The sequence below is a fragment of the Lytechinus pictus genome, chromosome 10 (assembly GCF_037042905.1).
Source record: "Lytechinus pictus isolate F3 Inbred chromosome 10, Lp3.0, whole genome shotgun sequence".
Taxonomy (NCBI): domain Eukaryota; kingdom Metazoa; phylum Echinodermata; class Echinoidea; order Temnopleuroida; family Toxopneustidae; genus Lytechinus; species Lytechinus pictus.
In genome coordinates, this window is record NC_087254.1 from 16,835,265 (window position 1) to 16,856,595 (window position 21,331).

A 21,331-nucleotide genomic window follows, 5' to 3' on the forward strand; every position below is an offset into this window, starting at 1 on the left:
ACCTGTGCTACAAGACATAATTCCTATATCATCTATAGCAATGAATTCATAGCCATCGTAGTAATAGTAGTCAGAGATCCCTTCAAGAATAGCAGTTCCAGATGGGAGGCCAAACAGGTTGACTTCAGCATATGCCCAACTATTAAAATTTGTTAATATAAAAGAAAGAAGATGTGGAATAATAAAGGATGGTATAAGATTCAATTTTTGTTTATGCTAGCCACCATATCAGAGCTTGAATATCAAGTGATGTTTCATTCATATCAATATGGCATTCGAAGCATCCACCAAGTTTTGCTTATCGGAATCCATATATTTTAACCCGTTAATCTGTGGTTTGTCATGAATGGTAACTAATTAAAATTGTTTAAAGAAAAAAAAAGCTCAGGATTGGCAATGTATAGTTTTTTTCTCGTTGGCAATGACATATCTAGTGACCTATAAAACAACCCTAACCCAAAAATAGAGTATTAATATAGTAATAAATATTATAAGAGCTTTAGATGTGTCATTCCTACATGACAAGCGTTGTACATAAAGAAGAAAATCATTATGATAATCATCAAGAGAACTTAATAAATGTTCCATTCATTCGTTCATTCATTCAATTATTGCAAGTGGCATTCAATTATAATACAATTGAATTTTGTAATCATATTTCAGCACGGGTCACTATATTATTGGCAATTATGAAATAATTTTTATTTATATGAAAAGCACATGAATAAGAAATGACAGTTATTCAAGCGAATGTTCCATACAATGTATTTAAAAAAAATATTTGACTGAAATACTAACTCGTCTTCTTCCGGACCCTGGTTCATCCAAAGCAAGAAATAATCAGCCTCTGATCCATTAGTTTTGTAAGAGATTCTGAGATGAAGACTACCGGTAATTATGTACCAAAATGATAAACATTGATCAGCAAGGGGATCAGACCTCAATACTTCCATTTCCAAAGTGTAGTCTTCGTAGTAGTGATAGGAGGGCGACATCAATAAGTAGAGGCCATCTGTTTCATAGTCACATATTAAATAAACACAACAAAAAAAGTAAGTCCCCCCTAAATTGAATTGCTGTAACTTTTGAGCGAAATAATTTTAAAACATGAAATTTAGTAGGTGGTTTTCTACACTCATTAAGCGACTCCTGGAGAAAAATGAGATTCATTGATTGAGTCATGCATGAGTAATCAAAGATTGAATTAAAAATGACAATTTTTGAAAGTCACAAGAGTCGTTTTTCAGATTGTGTAAATACAAAGTTGGGCAAAGATTGTTTTTAGGTGAATTTTATGGTGTTAATGCTGTTTTACTATCCATCATTTAGCCACTTCACGCAAAATGTTGATATCGTATGTTTATGGTTGAGTGAGCACAATGTTTTGTGACGTATCATCATAGGGGTTTATGGCAGTATCCCCTATACAACTATACAAATGTTGGTGGCTCCCCCAATTACTCGGCCCCTCCCCATTTTAAAATTCTGGATCCACCACTAATTCGTCTATAAATTCAACTGATCCTGAAAAATTGTTAGGAAAATAATACAGTATAATTTATGCAGTATAAAGAGTATTCATTCCCAAGTTTTCGAATGTGCTCGCTCAACCATGAAAATGTAAAAAGTTCGGAAAGTGTATAGTGATAATACTGATGGATGATGAAAACAACAGCAATTAAGTCACATTTGAAACCAAATTTGCCCCATTATTCACTTAATTCCCCCTCAAAATGAGTCTGTGACATTGCAAATGCCTCTTTTCCCACTTTGATGCACGCTCACTCATCCATGAATCAACATATCGATTACATTTTTGCACAGAATTCTGCCCATAGGTTGAAAAACATAACTGCCAAATGACATAGCTAAAGACAGCCTTGAAAAAAAGTTCCACCATATTGAATAAGGGGTCACTTATTCTTAAACATATGCATTCCTAGTGTACACAATATCTATTACAGAGGAAGTAAAAATTTTAACAAAAATGAAATGAGGGTTTGTTTCACGGACGGTTTTTTGTTACTTCTGCCAACAATTTTTTAATGAAACTTCGCACATAGCTTTAGATTTACACTATCCAAAAGGCACGCACACCAAAATAATCATTCGATATAGCACAGAGTGGGGCCAAGGCCTTAAACTTTCTTCTCATTTGCACAATTTTCGAATATTGTGTGCTCACTGAAGCATTAGACATCCGGATTTTCATAAAAATCAAATCAAATGAACTATGCAAGGAGGTTTGTGACAGATATCCATAGTTAGCAATTGCATTTTTTCCAATAACGTAAAAAAGAGCTAATCGCATTCCACATGTTCATTCAATCGTGAATGTTTAATTAAACTCATTTGAATCATTGAAGCATGTTAATTGGTCATGAACATAACAAAAAAAGTTGAGAAAAGACCATTTCAGTTACCAAAATGAAACAATACTTGCCTATATTTGAAATTCGTATTTTTTGCTTTCATTAAATGTTCATTGATCCGTGAAACGATGAATATTGTTGAAGATACTCTTCCTAAAAATAATTGTCATCATATTCGATCAATTTTATCGATAGAAATGTGTAAAAAATCCAATTATAGCAAATTTTATCTTGTGTTTATTCAACCGTGAAAATCAGCAAAAACATTGTATCGTATTTTAGAAAGTACCTTTTACAAGCCTTCTGACTATTTTTCATGATGAGAATGTGGAATTCTTTCCAATAAAGTGGAATCAAAATCATGATATTTGGCTTGTGACTTTTGAAAAGTGACAATTTTGCCTTCTGGCGGTGCTCACTGAAGCACGACATAAAATTACCTACACGCTCATGTAAAAATATATTCAAAACTCGCATTGGTTTGGAAATTATGGATGTTTGTTTAAGGGGGGACTTACTGTTTTTGTTGTGTATAGTTTAGAAATTATCAATGGAAATAGATCTTGAATGGAAAAGCATGGTGGCACTTGTGGAGGTATAGACAACCCTCAGCGATGCTAGAGGACAGTTTTCTTATTCATTTTGTGGTCTTATTAAGACTAAGGTCACAATACCCAAAAGTATTTTTGATAAGTATTCATTTTAAATCATATGTGCTCACAAAATTTAAATGAAATTCTTTAATATTCATCTTGGCCTTTTAATACAAAGGTTAGCAATTAATCTTACGCTTGATTTTTACAATCAATTATACATTGTAGTAAATGCAATCAATCGCAGAAAAAATATTCTACAATGTTTGGTAAGCTGTGTGTTGCAGGCCCCTGGACTATAGTACCGTGTCACCACAAAAAAGAGAAGATAAATATTGCATGAACAAGAATAAGCAAACACCTAAACACACTACCACACAATAACATTACAGATTGTTCAAAAATTCAAAGTCAGAAGATGGATATTTTTATGAATTTACCTGTTGAATTACTAGTATGGTCAAGTTCCTGATACTGAAAGTAAGATTCGTTGCCTGAGGTAACAGCCCAAGGTCCTCTGTAATATCCTGTTGAACCATTTGTTGGTTTCCAGTAACAGAAAGAACCAAGTTCAAAGTCACAGAAATCATCAGCTGCAATAAGGAAAAAAAAATAGGTGTGGAAACACTTTATGCTTTTCAAGATCCAAAATGATATCTTCAAAGTACATTTTAATATAAACTTCCCATCATGCTTTTCCTCTAAATCAAAAGGTGCGTCATGCTTCCTTTGGAAGTTTCACTTGATGATAATGCCCAGTTGACACTTGCACACATTGTGGTGCCCGCATTGCCCCGCATTGGTGCATGCCAGTGCGGGACATTTTATGGCATGACTTAATTGACTGTATCAGTGCACACTTTGTCCCGACATGTTCACAACATACTTGCGACATGTTTCCGCATTGCTTGCGCATATCTGTCCTGACATGCTTTCAGCAAATATTCTTGACACCCTATCCTGTAATGTATCTAGCGCAAATTTAAATATTCCAACGTTACGGAGTTCGCCCTCTACATTACTTGCTCAGGACCACTTACACTGATCACGTGATCTGCACGCACGATTTTGCACATATCATTCGCGAACTATGCATGAAGTATCCCCTTAATTAACTATGTACCTTTTAAAAACTTTAAAGGTTACTTATAACAAATCCACAGTTTGGTATATACACACCCACACAAAGACAAGTGAAACAAGACATGAAAGGGACGCTGTTAATTTCATCAAACATGTACTAAAAACGAACACTACGTATCTTCCACCAACTATTTGTGACTTAATAATTAGAATGGCATACAGGTTCATTTCCCTTCCTTTATATGCATTTACAAAAAGATGCTTTAGTCATAACCATAATGAGTAAATCTCAGAAAAGTTAACGTACTTATATTCCCATTTCGGATGATCAGTGAGAAGTAAGATCCAATAAGAGTCCCTGTTTTGAAGACAATCCAGCCATCATTTGTTGTTGTCTCAACGTATCTGTAATTTTCATAATAATAGTTGTAGCCATCTGTTGCATTGAAGAGAACTCTTCCTCCAGATAGCAGGCCTTCTCCTATTTGAAGCATATCTTCTCCAGTGTAATCACTCACATAATAATCCCTAAGGATAAAAACCAGCACTCCAGATTCTGCATGAACTGTCCATATGATATGAAGGTTTGGTCTGAGCTCAGAGTATGACATGATACCAACTGTAACATTACTGTTTTCTGAATCAGCAGTGAAGTTTATCTGCCGTGGAGCTATGAACAACAATGTAAAAAAATAGGGAAAAAAAAATCATAAATATTAATAATGTATCAGTGCAATATACATGCATGAACTAAATGCTAAATTTCATGAATTTCATGAGTTTTCTGTACTTTCGTTCTGCACAAAAACTGAAGCTTCAGTCTCACAATGCCACATGCAATAGACAATGTTTTTTTAATCAAATTACTTCATGGATGTTATGCAAATTTAAAAGATAAGAATAGAAAGAAAAATATTATATTGAAAAGGGATCTACTCTCCCCAAAGCATAAGCAATCATGTGAGAACCAAAGTCATTATAGTTGCAAGGAAAGTCACATCTGTTTCATTCATGAAATGTCTGAATATAAAATTAGACTTACGACAACCAGTTTCATCTTCACGTTCCGGACATACAGCTGCTCCGTCACATGATTGGTTCACATGGTAGAACAAGTGAGTGCTATCACCACAGGGTTTATAGTCTGTTGGAAAAAAAATCAGAATAAGATCATGAGAACAATAAAAATATTGGTTCATTATTTTGGGTGCTTGCTAACTCGACACTTTGGAAAACCTCGCCCCCCCATGTAAGGTGCCGAGTTGCAGAAATATTGTGGAAAGGATCACTATTTTTTGTTTGTATTAAGGATGTTCCACAGTACATACACTGTAGGCCTGGGAGTAAACATCGAATGGTTTGAATGGCTTGCTGCCAATTGCTTATCGAATAGCAAAGTTTGCACTGTTCGAATGGTCAGCAGATCCCAATTATGACACTTGGGATAACTCAAATACTCAAGTAATAGTAACAAAATGACAAGATAACAATTGTTTTTGAATGCTTGATACAGGTTTAAAATGATGTTACCGAGGTTAATTTGTCCAAAATGAACAATGATTGTATCACATCAACAGTGAAACTCCAACACAATATATGTCATCTGCATGCTCAAAATGAAAAGTATACACAACAAGCTCATTTGAGCTGATTGGACCTTTGATCGCCAATTAAACTTTTGGGGAAACAAAGAAGAAGAAGCCCCTTGCTCCCCTTATCATGAAAGGTCATGACTTCAGAAACAAATTGAACACTCCCCATCTGTGTGTGAGAGATAGAGAGATAGGGGATGGGAGCCGGACAATTCCTTTCATGTTTCAAAACAACGCAACCTTTCTTATACCTCCCCTCCCCTCACACAATCAAAATAACATTTCAACCCCCCCCTCACCAATAAGTAATTCATTCTGTTGACTAGTCTCCCAAAATAGACCCAGTTATAGCATGCAAAATAACAGTATTAATTTTCCTTGGAACAATAAACTGCAAGTTTTAATCTCATTTCATACCGTCTCTTGAAATAGAAATCAAAGAGAAGGGGGAAAAGGCCGGGTAACATTCGTAATTCGGAAGCTTGTTATTCCGAAGGTTTATCATTCCAAAGGTTCCTTAATTTCGAAAACAAAATAAGGTTAGTTAATCCTAAAATGAAATAAGGATCGTTTTCCTGAAAATGAAATTGACTTATTTTAGGGACAAAGGCGGTGATGTAATAAAAAAAAAAAAGGATATTATGCAGTAATAGTTTGTAATAGTAATAGGATGATTGTGTATGGTATGGTAAAAGCATGTATTGTATCAATAGTTGGCGCTTAGATCAAAGATCTTAAATTTCATTTTCTCTGAGCTATTGCTGCCTGGATGGATTTAGAATGTTGGGGACTTTGTGTTGGTCACATGTGAATAACCTCCAGATAAGGGGATTTCTTTTTAATGGGAGGGGTGTCACTTTTAAGAGCTTCTGCTGGTTATGAAAAAAAAAATCCCTGTAGGGAAAAATATGCCCTTTCAAAAGGAAAAACACCTTTTTATCCAAATGAAATGAAATACTTTTTTTGAAGTACAACATAATACATTTCAGGTTAGAAAATCACTTTTTTTGGCTCCCGCTTCGCACTCACCTAAGTTATTATTTAGTAAGTTAGTACTCACCCTTTTTCTGGTTATAAAATGCTTAGAATGTCCAGTTTTCAGGTTGGAATATCATAAATTTTCAGCTTGCGTTTCGTGCTCTCGTTAATTCTTTAGTTAGATACACATCTCTTTCATGATTATGAGAACTGCTCGGAATGTTTTATTTGAATTTCTTATTGATATGTCTAATAGTTTGAGCTTGCGATTAAAAGCAAGTTTCAGAACTTCACATTTGAAAACTTTTTCAAAACGTGTAAAAAAGCCTAAATATATAATAATAATCAGATATCATTTCAAAAAGGCTTTGCTCAACTTAATTACTACAAAACACGCAACGACATCACACAGATGAAAATATCATGTTAAAAATATCACCCAAAAGGCCCATTTTGACTTATTAAGTGCCCCTTTTGGCCTTTGCCCCCCCAAAGGAAAATACATTCCACCGCGCCCTGCCTTCCATTATCATAACAATTGAAAATGGAACGGTGTTTCTAACCACACTTGCCCTTCTGGTTTTCCCGCCTTCACCACAGATTATTCAATTTTTCGGATTAACGAACCTTTGGGATAACAAACCTTATTTCTTTTTTGGATTAATAAACCTTATTTCGTTTTTGGACTAACCAACCATATTTCAGTTTTTTGACTACCGAACCTTCTAAATAACGAACCGTATTTTGCTTTCGGCTTAACGAACCTTTGGAATGACAAACTCTATTTTGTTTTTGGATTAACGAATCTTCGGAATAACGAACCTTCGAGATAACACCACAAATGTTCGGATTAACGAACCCTTTTTCGTTTTCGGATTAACTAACATCGAGGTATAGGCACTTTACATGTTTCGGAATTACAAACCTACAGAATTACGAAGTGTAGTCAAAAGTTCTACCTTCATTTATGACAAACAGACAATACTGTTTACCCTAGATATTTAAAAAATGAAATGCTATATGTCTTAATTTGTAACATGCAACTTTGATGATGAATTTCTGCATTCGGGAGGTCACCATTAAGTAGGTAAACTATTGTGACTTCCCAGAAGGAAAAACCAGTTCCACTGGACCAGTAGAATTATAACGGGTAACTCTGGAAATTGGAACATCGGTTTACTGGTCATACTGGTCATACTGGTCCAGTTAAAATTTTACTGGTCCAGTTAAAAATTAAACTGGTCTTGAATTACTGGAATTTTATACTGGTTTTGTTTCTGGTGGTTGTTAATGGTCTTCACAGCTGGTCTTCTACTGGTCTTCGAACAGGTCGAACTGGTCCTCGTACTGGTCTTACTGGATCAATTTATTACTCTCATTTGGTTTGTTATATACCATGGTCAGTGAAATGTGATGGAAAAGATGGTTAGTAAATTAATCTTTCTGCTGTTATTTTAAATGTGATATGAAATTACACATTTCCATTGTGAATTAGTTCACACACTTGGAATGTTTTTAAACAACAATGAGTGCCATTGCAAGGATATTCCATTCTAAATCCTGATTTTTCTTTTTAAAATAGGAAATATGCAAATGAGGTAAACCACGTGATCAGCATCATCAGAATTACTGGTATTACTGGTCTTGACCAGTTCAATTTCAAACAATGAATTACTTTAGACCAGTTGACTATATCAGAGGAATATATCTTGCTTTGATCTTTATCATAATTAAAGGAAATAATTATTTTAATGATAATGTTAATACTTGATAATTATGATAATATTAATAATAATAATTACAATATCGATAACAATGATAAAAGTAATAAGAATGATAACAACACTTATCATAATAATCATAATAATAATAATTATGATAATTATAAGAAGAATGATGATAACAATGATAACGATAATAACTTTCTCTGAATTGCAAGATTAATTTTCCATAATTCGTCAAATGATCTGACTTGAAATAAAGTCATTATTTATTGGACCAGTAACACCAGTTTGATGAAAAACAATTTAACTGGTATTACTACTTTGCTTCAACTGGAATGCAATTGTTTGAATTGGTCTCCAGTTGATTTTTACTGGTCCAGTAAACATATACTGGAAACCATTTATTGGACCAGTAACACCAGTTTGATGAGAAACAATTTAACTGGTATTACTACTTTGCTTTAACTGGAATGCAATTGTTTGAACTGGTCTCCAGTTGATTTTTATTGGTCCAGTTAAAAATCAACTGGCCCAGTAAAAATATACTGGAAACCAGTAAAATTCTACTGGAAACCAGTAAAAATTCTTACTGGTCTTACTGGTTTTTCCTTCTGGGTTAAGAAAGACATGATTCCAGACGAACAATTGAATCATTCCATTGTTCTTTCAGGAAATAATTGAATGGTAAAAATTGCATTTGTCCCAGGCCTATTCCACAGTTATGTTTGTGCGCATCATTATCTGCACTCTAACTGCAGATCCGATGTGTTATATTATGATGCTAATAAATTGGAATTATTCCATGGACCATAAAAAAAAACCTTTACAATTTCGAAATACTTTACTCTTCAGTGCTGCAAAGTATGACGAATATGACCCGAGTTTGAATAAATGGTAGAGTGGTTTGGAATTTTTCCTCACAGATACAAAGCATTTGGCGCACTTTTGGTGTTTTAAAAAGCATATTTGTTCTAATAAAAGTGCTGATATTTTGAAAACAAGCACATGAACCCCTATTTTTTATGTTTGCATTTCTTAGATATACCTTCCTTTACAACTTTGCAAAGTTTGGTGAAAATGACATGGATTTCACTTTAAATGAGGAACGTCCTTAAATGCAGATTAATTACTTTGTTTTCAATTCTCATTCAAATGCTTTGTTAGGTTTTAATATCAAATCTTTTTTTTGCAAAGGAAAAGTGCAAGAAAATGAAAAAAATCAACGATTTTGAAATTGTGTCTGGAACCATGCAACGATTACACTGGAATTTAGCATTTTCATGCTGTAGTCTATGGAAAACGTCTGGTAATACGTTTGATATTGACAATTTGCACTGCTAAAACTTTTTATTGCTCGAAACATGTATACAATGCATTTTTTATGCTCGATTCACACTTCATCTGACAACTCAGCACCTAATTTTTAGCTAGGCCAAGCCGTTCAAAGTTCTACTGGACCTGTTTCATTACCAAGTTGAATGTGTTGGTGATTTACTAAAGATTTACAGTATAAAGACACCCAAGTAAACATTTCATGCAAATTTTTAGCACTAAAAAAGTAACCTTCACTGACAGCTCATGTAAAAAGTGACCAGTATTTCTCAAGCCATCCAAACCCGTGAAAAATTGTCATCACATGGTGCCTACATTTCTTTTGTTCGAAAAAAAATGTTATTGGATAAAAAAGTACTGACCATCTACTTCTGATGCGGCTGAAGCAAGGATTTGGAATGCACTTCGTTCATAATCAGATGTTGAGTTAAACCCTACCCAAAGACTGCTTGAGGTGGGACCAGTCACAATGCTGGCATAGACATTGTTAGTTTCATTTTCCCAGTAATACCAATAGCCCAGACTATTGAATACTGAAATGCAGCTAATGATGGATGAATCATTTAGAGCATCATTTCCTCGTCCTACACACAACGTATCATTTGGAGCGATGGCAAGGATTGTGAAATGGAGCACAAGATAGGTATCATCAGGGGCAATCAAGGACCAAGTTACAGATGTTGCCTGATATCCGGAGTAATATATACTTCTGTATGACTGAAGAGTCAAGACATCTCCTTGGGATACTTCAAATGGATCTGAAAATGCAATAAATAAGACAGGAAATTCAAAGTGTTGGCTAGACACCTAATTTAACATCCTATGGTGCGATTTCAGCCCACACTTTTTACAATATTAACACTCTTTGTTGTTCACTTTTTTTTAAATACCTGAAGATCTGGTCCTCTCGAAACACTTACTGGGATCGCTCTAATGTCCACCATAGTTTAAATTAACTGGGAGATCAGTATATGGACTGATGCATTAAATTGGTTACATGTGTTTCAGAAATTCTTTTAGTGAATAAAATAAGCAATCATTGTTGGATGGTTTATATTATGATGGTATTTATTATTATCATTATTATTACTATTATTATTATCAATATCATTATTATCATTATCACCATTGTCAATAATGATAATTACATTAGTAATGAAACAGATTATAATAATAACATGTTGCGGATCTAGCCACACAGGAGCATAATCATCTTAACAAGAGTGTCGCTAAGGCGAGCACATAATACGCCCGTCTGTGACATGGAAAACTGAGTTATTGGTCAAGCGAGAAAAGTGGAAGGTGGCGATTTCACCTTTGACCTTCTGACGTCAAAATCGTTAGAATCATTACGAAACTTTGTGTTTAAAAATGGATCTCCTCTGACACCCCAATTTCAAATTCCAAGCTACTTTCACTCGCCCCCCCCCATCCCAATATCAACAAGGAATGGCTATCCTTAAGTAAACAACCACGCACTCTCCCAGCTAATCCACCTTCCCCCAAGGAGAAGTGACCTTCATAAGGCCTGGCAGAGAGGGAGAGAGAGAGCAAGAGAGGGAGAGAGAGGGAGTTAACTGGGGGTGATTTTTTAAAAACTTATTGTTATTTCGGCAATTGTGGGTCATTTTGCATCGTTGAAAATTTCAGTTCGATCTCCATCTAAATTTTGAATCTTTTTTAGACATGCTAATGTCCTAAAACAAATAGAATACAAATATATTCTTTCAAGATTACTGTCAGCCAGGAAGCTCTGAAGAGTTTGTTTATACTATTACGTAACAAGGACAGCTGCAATCCCACTCCATGCCGTTCATCAGCCTGATGTGGTGGCATGCACAGTGTTTTATCAGCTCTTATCAGCAGCTGCAGTCACTAAATCGACCCCACCCCAGTTTAAACGAGAGAAATGAAACTTTCCCAAAAACTCAAAGTGGGGTGTCAATACCCCACTTGAGCTCCCATTGACTAACACGCAAGACATTATCAACAGTCAGATGAACCCCACCCCAGTTTAAACGAGAGAAATGAAGCTCTCCCAAAATCTGAAATTGGGGTTTCAAATACCCCACCTGAGCTCCTATTGACACAACACGCAAGGCAATGGAGTTCCTGTGTTATAAGCTGGTGGGGTATTTTTTAAACACAGGATTCTCGTAATGATTGATGGAAACTATGCTAGTATCATACACACCAAATTATATGAGCCTAGGTAAAGTTATAGTGTTAACAAGGTCTTCAGAAAGGTAAGATGAAAACATGTCACTGTGATCTTGACCTTTGACCTCAAAATCCATAGGCTTCCTGGGATCCATGCTAGTATCATAAACACCAAATTATATGAGCCTAGGTTAAGTTAAACTGAAGTTATCGAGTTTACAAGGACTTCAGAAGGGTAAGATGAAAACATGTCACTATGACCTTGACCTCTGACCTTTTGACCTCAAAATCGATAGGCTTCCTGGGATCTATGCCAGTGTTATACACACCAAATTATATGAACCTAGGTTAAGTTAAACTGAAGTTATCGCGTTTACAAGGAAAAGTTAACGGACAGACGCAAAGCGTGACACCATAATACGTCCCATCTAGGACGGGCGTATAACAACAAAACAGTAAAACTTCTTTTTTTCTGCAACAACCATATACACAAAATAAAAGTGCTTTTTGTTGCACTTGTTTGATTGCTCAACTCCTGTCATCACACTTCCCTCACCAAAGAGTGTCAAAATGGGTTGTAATAACACCAAAGGATATTATTGATGGAATATGTAGCATCAATCATGCTTCTTGTCCAAGTACATGTAAGTTGTAGCCAACTTGATAATGTCATAATGTCATATAATATATATTTAGTTTAATCCTGTTTCTGTCTTGTATGTTTGTGAGGATCATTTCCAACACGCCATTCCTGTGCTTTTTATGATCTTCTCACCGATAGATATTTGTATTACCTTTTTTTTTTTTGGGGGGGGGGGGGGTATTTATATGTAATATGTGAAATGTTTTTATCTTGAAGTGGAAAATAATAAAATGAAAAAATATACAATGCTCATGTATCAGATTTTAACTGATTACTTTTCTGTTTTGATACAATGGGAACTATGAATTCGTCCTTACCACACATATACTCATCATTGCCATTCTTGCACTCTATTATTCCATTGCACAGGGATTCTGTTTTGACAGCTTCAGTACTTGGCTCAATGTCACAGTATTCAAAGTCTGCGTAAGAGATAATACATGAATTAAAAAAATGAGCTGAATGCACAATAGAAATCTACAGCTGATAAGTCAAACTTCATATACTTTTGTTCCCAATATCGACGTTTATCAGCAGATATCCTCGATTCATTTAAATTGGAAATGTCAGGAAACTATATCAAACGTGTTACCTCAACCAAATTCTTGGGTATTACTATTGACGAAAATTTATCTTGGAAAACTCATATAGCCCAAATTAACAAAACAATATCTAGAAATGTTGGTGTCATCAGCAAACTTCGCCATGTCTTGCCTCAATCCGTTTTGCTAATGTTATACAATACTCTTATTTTACCGTATCTCAGTTACTGTAATATTGTTTGGGCAAATACTCATCCAACCAAACTCAAATGTTTATACCTCCTGCAAAAGAGGGTTGTCAGAATAATTACACTTTCTCATTATCAAGCCCATTCTAGCCCACTATTTAAACAACTCAATATATTAGATGTATACCAGTTAAATGACTATATGTGTGCAATTCTCATATTTAAACATGTAAACACTCAACTTCTAAATACATATTGGATATGTTTGTAAAGAACAGTTTAATTCATACTTATAATACTAGAAACAGGAATCAATACCACAGATGGAATGTGAATACAGAATTTGCTTTTTATTCATGTAGGCATCATGCTCCTACAATCTGGAATTCACTCCCTACATTTATAACCTCTATTTCATTTTATAACAGATTTAAGCACAATGTAAAGCTATATTTGATCAAACGTGACTCTCGTTGAATTTTAAATGATTTTTGTCTTCTTTCCTTTCAATCCCCCCCCCTCTGCTTTTCATTCTCTCCTACCCTTTTCATGTATGTTTGTTCTGGGTTAGTCTTGGTGCAAGATGCAATTCATTTTTATTTACTGAATATTTACTGAATTTGTTCTCCGCTTTTATCAATTGATCAAATCTTATGCAAGTAAGGGAGCTGTCTTGACAAGACCTTTACGGTCTTTTACAGCTATACCTAATTTCAATACTTTTCTATTCAATATGCATGTACATACCATTCATATACTTTATTTTATTTTGAATTGCATTTTTTTATCAAATTTGTTGTTATAAAATGTTTTTTAATATTGGAATTGAATAAAGTTGAACTTGAACTTGAACTTGAGCTTAAACGATATATAAGCATCACGTTATCAATAAAGCAACGTTTTGTTTTTTAACAAGGAGTTTTGTTTGTTCTCAAATATTTTAAAGGTCAAGTGCTCCCAAGAAAAATGTAGATTTGGATCAATAGAGAAAAATAAAATGACCATAATGCTGAAAATTCCATAAAAATCATATATAAAATAAGAAAGTGATGACAAATTTAAAGTTTCACTTCGTTTCTTCAAAACAGTTTATAAGCACAACTCAGTGATATGCAAATGAGAGAGTCGATGATGTCCATCACTCACTATATCTTCATAGGCGCACATACCTGCTACGCCTAGAAAGCGGGTGTAATCGCTTCATGGGTTGTCTTCTTCCGATCCTTGAAAATTTGGAGACTAGAACCATTCCACAACAAATTTATACCGCTGACCCATTTTATAAAACAAATAATGCACATTTTAAATTTGCAATGTTTGCAAAGATGTAGGCAACTGGGGTATCCACGATAACATGCAAGAGCACTTGGCGCAGAAGACTCATGATTTTGCATATTGCAAATACCCTTGGATGCGCTGCATTGCCACTCATAAATGTGCATTATTTGTATATTATCCTGCTTGAATGGCACAAAATATCCTTTTCAATGATACATACCTCCACCATCTACAGAAGTGATTTGGAACCTGAAGTCATCATAACTATAATACGAGTACACATATTCTATAAACATTTGCGAATTGTTCATCAAGTGGAACTGAGCCGACTCTGGAAAGATGATAGAATAGGAATAATCGTAGTAGTCTATAGTCCACGTCCTGGTGCCATTGATGTTTGGGTCATGTCCATAACCAAAGGTCAGGTATGAGCCAGAACTTAGATAAGGATACGATGGTTCGATCAGAAAAGCCCGGTTTGACGTACTGAACTTCCATAGCACATAGCCACCTTTTGAATGATAGTCTGATGTTATATTCACTGATTCACCAACTGCTAATTCAATATCTAAAAACACACATTAAAGAAAATAAGTTTGATGAAATTAATACCCATACAGATAGGAAGAAAATTATATATAACAGTTGAAACAGTTAGGCTATCAAGATCTACTGAGTGAAGTTTGTTTTATCTGTTCCATTGTTTATGAAAACTCTTCCAATTATTAGAGAATGGAAATCTTGAAACCAGTTGACTTTATATTGAAGAGAAAAAAAAAGATAGATCAATGAAATTTTGAGGAAGATTGAATGAATAAGATTTTTATGAGCATTTGAATATCGAGATCATTAATGCAATGTCGATCCTCCCATTGGAAATGCGACCAAGATCTGTGATGTCATAGATGTACAACTTTCCAAATACTTTAATACATAATTATATCACCTAAATTTCTCTTTAATATTTTCTGCTGCAAGATCACGTGTTCCCTTTTATAAGAGGACATGTAATACAAATTGCACAACAATGTATCAAGGGTAAATTATTTGTTCTATCATTAGAATGAGCAAAAAATACAGATGTTTTTTGACATTTTCAGTGTCCAAAGGGGATAGTTGTACTCGCGTGACATCACAGATCTTGTTCACATTGCCAATGGAAGGATCTCCATATTATTAGTCTTCTTGACATTGAAAATTTCATAACTTTCTTATCTTTTGTCCAATGCTACTCTTACTTCCACTGATATGTTACTCTTTCATTTCCTTTCAAGGCAAACATATATGTTACACCCCAAGCTTGACTAAACATAAACTACAGAAGTGTCCCCTAATTGAGAAAAAGACTGTACAATACCAAGTAACACAGCATACAATAATAGGCATAAACCTGCAATTTCTCTCTCATTTTAGGAGTTAATATGGAAGTTTACAGAAATGCATGCATCATTTTTTAATTGGAATACTAGTACTACAATCAAGATATTCATATTATAATTACCGCATCCATTTTCATCTGTCCCATCATCACAGTCAATATTCAAGTCACATTGCACTGATGGGTTGTGCCACGCACTCCCATCGCAGAAGAAATAACCTGTAAAAAATGTATATGTCGATCAAACTGGATTCAATTTTCCAGTCTAAAAGATCCGTTTTGCTTTATATGATTAGGCATGCCTTAACCCTTTGAACCCAATAGTGAATGCACATATACCTGATAAGCCAGTATGGCCTGAAGCCATGTGACTTGAAAAACATTGTCTCTATTATCTTTAACAAGTGGAGCGCCTCTGGCAGTCTCACCTGCATCACGCGATTCAATATAGCAGCAGTGCTGACTACTATAAAACTACTATAAAATAATTATTCACAAAAAAAAACACCATTCATATAATGATACAATACTACGTTCATTGACAGTGATACTTGATTACTCTTATATCCAAGTTTTATGAACTAGACCAATAAACTTTTAAAGTTATGATCATAATTCAACAAATACTCCCAACTTGGCCAACGTTCATTGACCTTAAATGACCCTTGACCTTGATCATGTGACCTGAAACTCGCACAGGATGTTCAATGATACTTGATTACTCTTATGTTCAAGTTTCATGAATCAGAGCCATAAACTTTCAGTTATGATGCTAATTCAACAGGTACCCCCAACTTGGCCAAAGTTCATTGACCCTAAATGACCTTTGACCTTAGTCATGTGATTTGAAACTCAGGCAGGATGTTCAGTAATACTTGATTAACTTTATGTCGAAGTTTCATGAACTAGGTCCATATTTTTTAAAGTTATGATGACATTTAAAAAAATTAACCTTAGGTTAAGATTTGGATGTTGATTCCCCCAACATGGTCTAGGTTCATTGACCCTAAATGACCTTTGACCTTGGTCATGTGACCTGAAACTCAGCACAGGATGTTCAGTGATACTTGATTACTCTTATTTCCAAGTTTTATGAACTAAACAAATAAACTTTTATCGTAATTCAACAAATACTCCCAACTTGGCCAAAGTTCATTGACCTTACATGACCCTTGACCTTGATCATGTGACCTGAAACTCGCACAGGATGTTCAGTGATACTTGAATACTCTTATGTCCAAGTTTCATGAATCAAAACCATAAACTTTTAGTTATGATGCTAATTCAACAGATACCCCCAACTTGGCCAAAGTTCATTGACCCTAAATGACCTTTGCCCTTGGTCATGTGACTTGAAACTCAGGCAGGATATTTAGTAATACTTGATTAACCTTATGTCGAAGTTTCATGAACTAGGTTCATATATTTTTTAAGTTATGACGACATTTCAAAAACTTAACCTTAAGTTAAGATTTGGATGTTAATTCCCCCAACATGGTCTAAGTTCATTGACCCTAAGTGACCTTTGACCTTGGTCATGTGACCTGAAACTCAGGTAGGATGTTTAGTAATACTTGTTTAACCTTATGGCTAAGTTTCATGAACTAAGTTCATATGCTTGCCAAGTTATGCTGTCATTTCAAAAACTAAATCCTCGGTTAAGATTTGGTGTAGACGCTGCTGTCGCTGCCGTCGGAAAAGCGGCGCCTATAGTCTCAATCTGCTTCGCAGGTGAGACAAAAAATGACATCACCTTTCTAGTACGTGAAGAGATACTTAGTTGTAACTTCAGTCAAGATTGGTATTGATTTCGGAAGATTATAGCATACACAACGCATAAGCAATTTTGTGTCTTGCCCACTTACATGTATGAAAATAAGAAATATCAGGATTTGCGAGGGCACGCAACAGAATTGTATTGAAACTTCATTGTGAAATGACCGGGATGGAATAACACTTGTAATAAAAGTTTTGCATGTAAACTTTAATGTTGACCTCAAAATGAACTTTGACCATACCATGTGACCTCAGACTGCAGCATAACATGCAAGTCCCCTAAGTACATCTACCATCCAAGTTTGGTTGAAAAGTGATTTACGGTTGCAGAGTTAAGTGTCATAGGAGAGTCTTGCATGTAAACTTGAACGTTGACCTGAAAATGACCTTTGACAATAAGATGTGACCTCCGACTGCAGCATAACATGCAGGTCCCCCAAGTCCATCTACAATCCAAGTTTGGGTAAAAAGTGACTTGCGGTTGCGGAGTTAGGTGTCATAAGATAATCTTGCATGTAAACATTAATGTTGACCAGGTTAGGGTTACATTCATCACAATAACAACAGTTTCTGGCACAATTGTTCCAGTTACCTTTTATTGCACACCAACAATCTTAAGTAATTAATTTGTGCTAAATAGAGAGAATGGCCATTGCAGGCCAATGATGAAGCAGACCATAGCATAACAATTGACCTTTTTTTAGACAAAATTAGCCCTATTCTGAAGTCTGGTTTAACTTAGATCATTGCCTAACTCTGTGCTGAAATTATGAGATACTGAAAATGTCAAAAGTTTGTTTTCATTGTTTATTCTTATTTATTTGCTATTTCCTCATGCAATGATGGTGAATGAAACAATTTTTTAGTTATTTCTTGTTAATTATAAACGGAGTGCCAAATGAACACTTTTCAAGTGGATTTCGGGTATTCTAAAATGTACATTCATCCATCAACTCTTTCAACTCTGTGCTCTCTACCTGGATTTCAATACACACTTTTCTACATTTATGTTTGGATTCCCTTGGTATACTGAGTAAAGTTTCTGAATTTTCTTTTCATAATAGATGAGGTCAGAGACAGAAATTGAATCATCTGCATTCTGCATTTTCCTGGAAAATGGAGAGATTCCGGAAAAAAAGTAATTCCATTCAGAAGAGGTTCTAGCTTCTACACAACTGAGTGAACATACCTGATGTGTTCAGTAAGGATATTTCAAGTCTGAATCCTGTATCACCATAGTATGCATCCGATGAGAAAAGAACAATCAGTTCTGAATCATTAACCAGGAATGTGTTCTCATAATTATATGAGTAGTAACCTCTGTAGAAAATGTTGGTTGTGGTGTTCGTTTCTGGGTTATCTGCTGTTGCCACAAGATAGTCATAGGAATTTAAGGACAATTCCAAGATGGTGATGTAAAAAGGCAAGTCTTCATTGTCCTTGGTGAAGAACCAGCGATATTGAACGTTTGGTGGGTAGTTACCAGGGAAGTTTGGAGACATTATTTGGATGCTAGCACCTTCGCTTACTTCGTGATAGAAATCTGGGTTGAAGTTAGAATAAGAATGTTCAACAATTTTACCTTCATCAACTATACATCTGATGCTAATTACAATACACTACAGGGGACCATCGTACAAAGAGTTGTGTTTTATCCGATCAACCTCATCTTTATGGAAATCCAATGATGTCATAATTTATTCTACAAAAAATTGCACAACATCCTCGAAAATATTTCGAGCAAACATGCATTTTAGGTGTTGATGTTGCTGGCTTTCCATAGTTATGGTTGATTGGATCAATTGCAGCTCTATGTAAGACAGGAACTTGATCAGTTAACTGCAAATTATCATGTAATTTTATGGAAGACTTGACTCCATTTGGATATAGATCATTCAAAGTAGAATGGGATTTAGTTACCAGCAGATGCTATGTCATAACATTGGAAATTGCCTTATAAAGTGGTTTCAAACAGCATCGATTACAAGATATTCCCTGTTACAATACAAGAAAATTTTCAGGTTAAAAAATACTTAACAATTATTTTCGCATTCACATCGCCCCAAAACATACTCTTCTGAGAAATATTTTTCAGTAACGGGCATGCGCAGTATGGTCTGATAAGCAGGCAAGGTGCGGGATTCAAAATCGCTAGCTGAGCATCCAACCACGGTGCCCACGCCCAAATACACGCTGGGCTAAGAAAGTTCCTGTATTTTGCTTTCACATTGCCTACTATTTAGCGGGCATTTTCTTTTGGGGATATTATGCAAATTTGCTTTCACATTGGAAAAATTACCTGGTACTTTCTGATCGGGGTAGATCGGGGCAAATTTCCCAATCAGAAAATACCTGGAACTTTGAGGCAGTATTGTGCAATAATAGTTTTCAATTCCTGTTTTTTATAGTAAATTTGAAATTGTGGGAAATGCTGCACCACTGAAATACCTGTCGATGAGGGAGCAGTCTCTGTATTACCTGCAATAATAAAAAGGAAAAAAAATGAAAGAGAAAAAATGTAGTAAATTACATAAAACAATTGACAAATCAAAATATACAAAATCATTAGCTTTATTCTTTATCTTATGTTAGACTATTGTCAAGATCTAGATGTGTGTCTAATATCTATTCAAGAACTACTTCATGTTAATTCAGGAAGTACATTTACTTATGATCTAGAATTCTTAATTTAAGGCGATTGCGGTTCATCCCATGTATCACATTTCCAGTCCAAATAAAGAAAAATATTGAATACAATTAATTATTAAATAACCCAGTGGATTACCTTCCTCCATTTTGGACATGATTCTGACAGGCATAACAAGTTAGTCAATTCATTAACTAAAATTTTGCATATCAAACAGTCTTCATTTATACACACCACTTAGAAGAGCCCAGTTCATAATTTTTTTAATTCCATAAAGTGTGCGGGATACTTTTCTCCACAAAGCAGCTTCACAATATCCTTCTTCGATTAGTGTGAGAGGTTCACTACATTCTTCACCCACAATTTAATGCAGCCACCCCATTCAAACAAGGGGAACTATGTGAAGTCTTCAATACATTTCTTAAAATATCAAAATCTTGAACATACTTTCCACAGTGCTGAGGATGAAAGGCAATAGCTTAGAGACCCTTGCATAAACGCCTGGAAAACCTTGTCTTGCACATCCCCTTCCAAAGCTGGTTACGCCAACCAAATGCCATCTGCCGTCTTCGCCTTCACACACCAACGGGCCGCCACTGTCACCCTTCAAGGAAAATGTAAAGAATAAAAGATCATACTAATGATAACTAGACTGGTAACCCGCCATAAAGACAAATTATGACCAACTACCCCAAAACCAACAATTACTCACTTAAAATGAATATTTAGATTTTAATTGAGCTTGGAAAAGCTTTAAAATGCAGTGAAAATTCAGGGAGAGCTTAAAAAACCCAAGGTTTGAAGGTCAGGGTTCACTCAAGCATGAGATGTGCTCACTGTACAATCTCTGTGAAACTTCCAAGGAGTCTGATAAAAAGGTATAAACAAAGCGGAGTTCCTCTGGCAGTCTCGCCTGCATTATGTGATTGAATATTAGCAGTGCTGACTTTGAAACATACTATAAAATAGTCATACACAAAAAACAAAATTCGTAAAATGATATACAGTAATACTATGTTCACTGACCCTAAATGACATTTGACCT

The 21,331-nt window shown here is 35.0% G+C and overlaps 1 protein-coding gene across 1 annotated transcript in view; it reads right to left on the reverse strand.

Moving 5' to 3' along the window:
• The window catches only part of LOC129270250 (uncharacterized), a 117,054-nt gene that overhangs the window by 24,149 nt on the left and 71,574 nt on the right, over nucleotides 1-21,331 (reverse strand). Inside the window, exons 26-37 of the mRNA XM_064106038.1 lie at nucleotides 20,734-20,890; nucleotides 20,088-20,117; nucleotides 18,829-19,182; nucleotides 15,987-16,082; nucleotides 14,706-15,053; nucleotides 12,795-12,899; nucleotides 10,037-10,432; nucleotides 5,091-5,192; nucleotides 4,356-4,718; nucleotides 3,406-3,558; nucleotides 799-1,012; nucleotides 3-139 (exon numbers count right to left, since the gene is read on the reverse strand). Coding sequence (XP_063962108.1) covers nucleotides 3-139; nucleotides 799-1,012; nucleotides 3,406-3,558; nucleotides 4,356-4,718; nucleotides 5,091-5,192; nucleotides 10,037-10,432; nucleotides 12,795-12,899; nucleotides 14,706-15,053; nucleotides 15,987-16,082; nucleotides 18,829-19,182; nucleotides 20,088-20,117; nucleotides 20,734-20,890 — 2,455 coding nt within the window. The remainder of the gene's footprint in view (nucleotides 1-2; nucleotides 140-798; nucleotides 1,013-3,405; nucleotides 3,559-4,355; nucleotides 4,719-5,090; nucleotides 5,193-10,036; nucleotides 10,433-12,794; nucleotides 12,900-14,705; nucleotides 15,054-15,986; nucleotides 16,083-18,828; nucleotides 19,183-20,087; nucleotides 20,118-20,733; nucleotides 20,891-21,331) is intronic.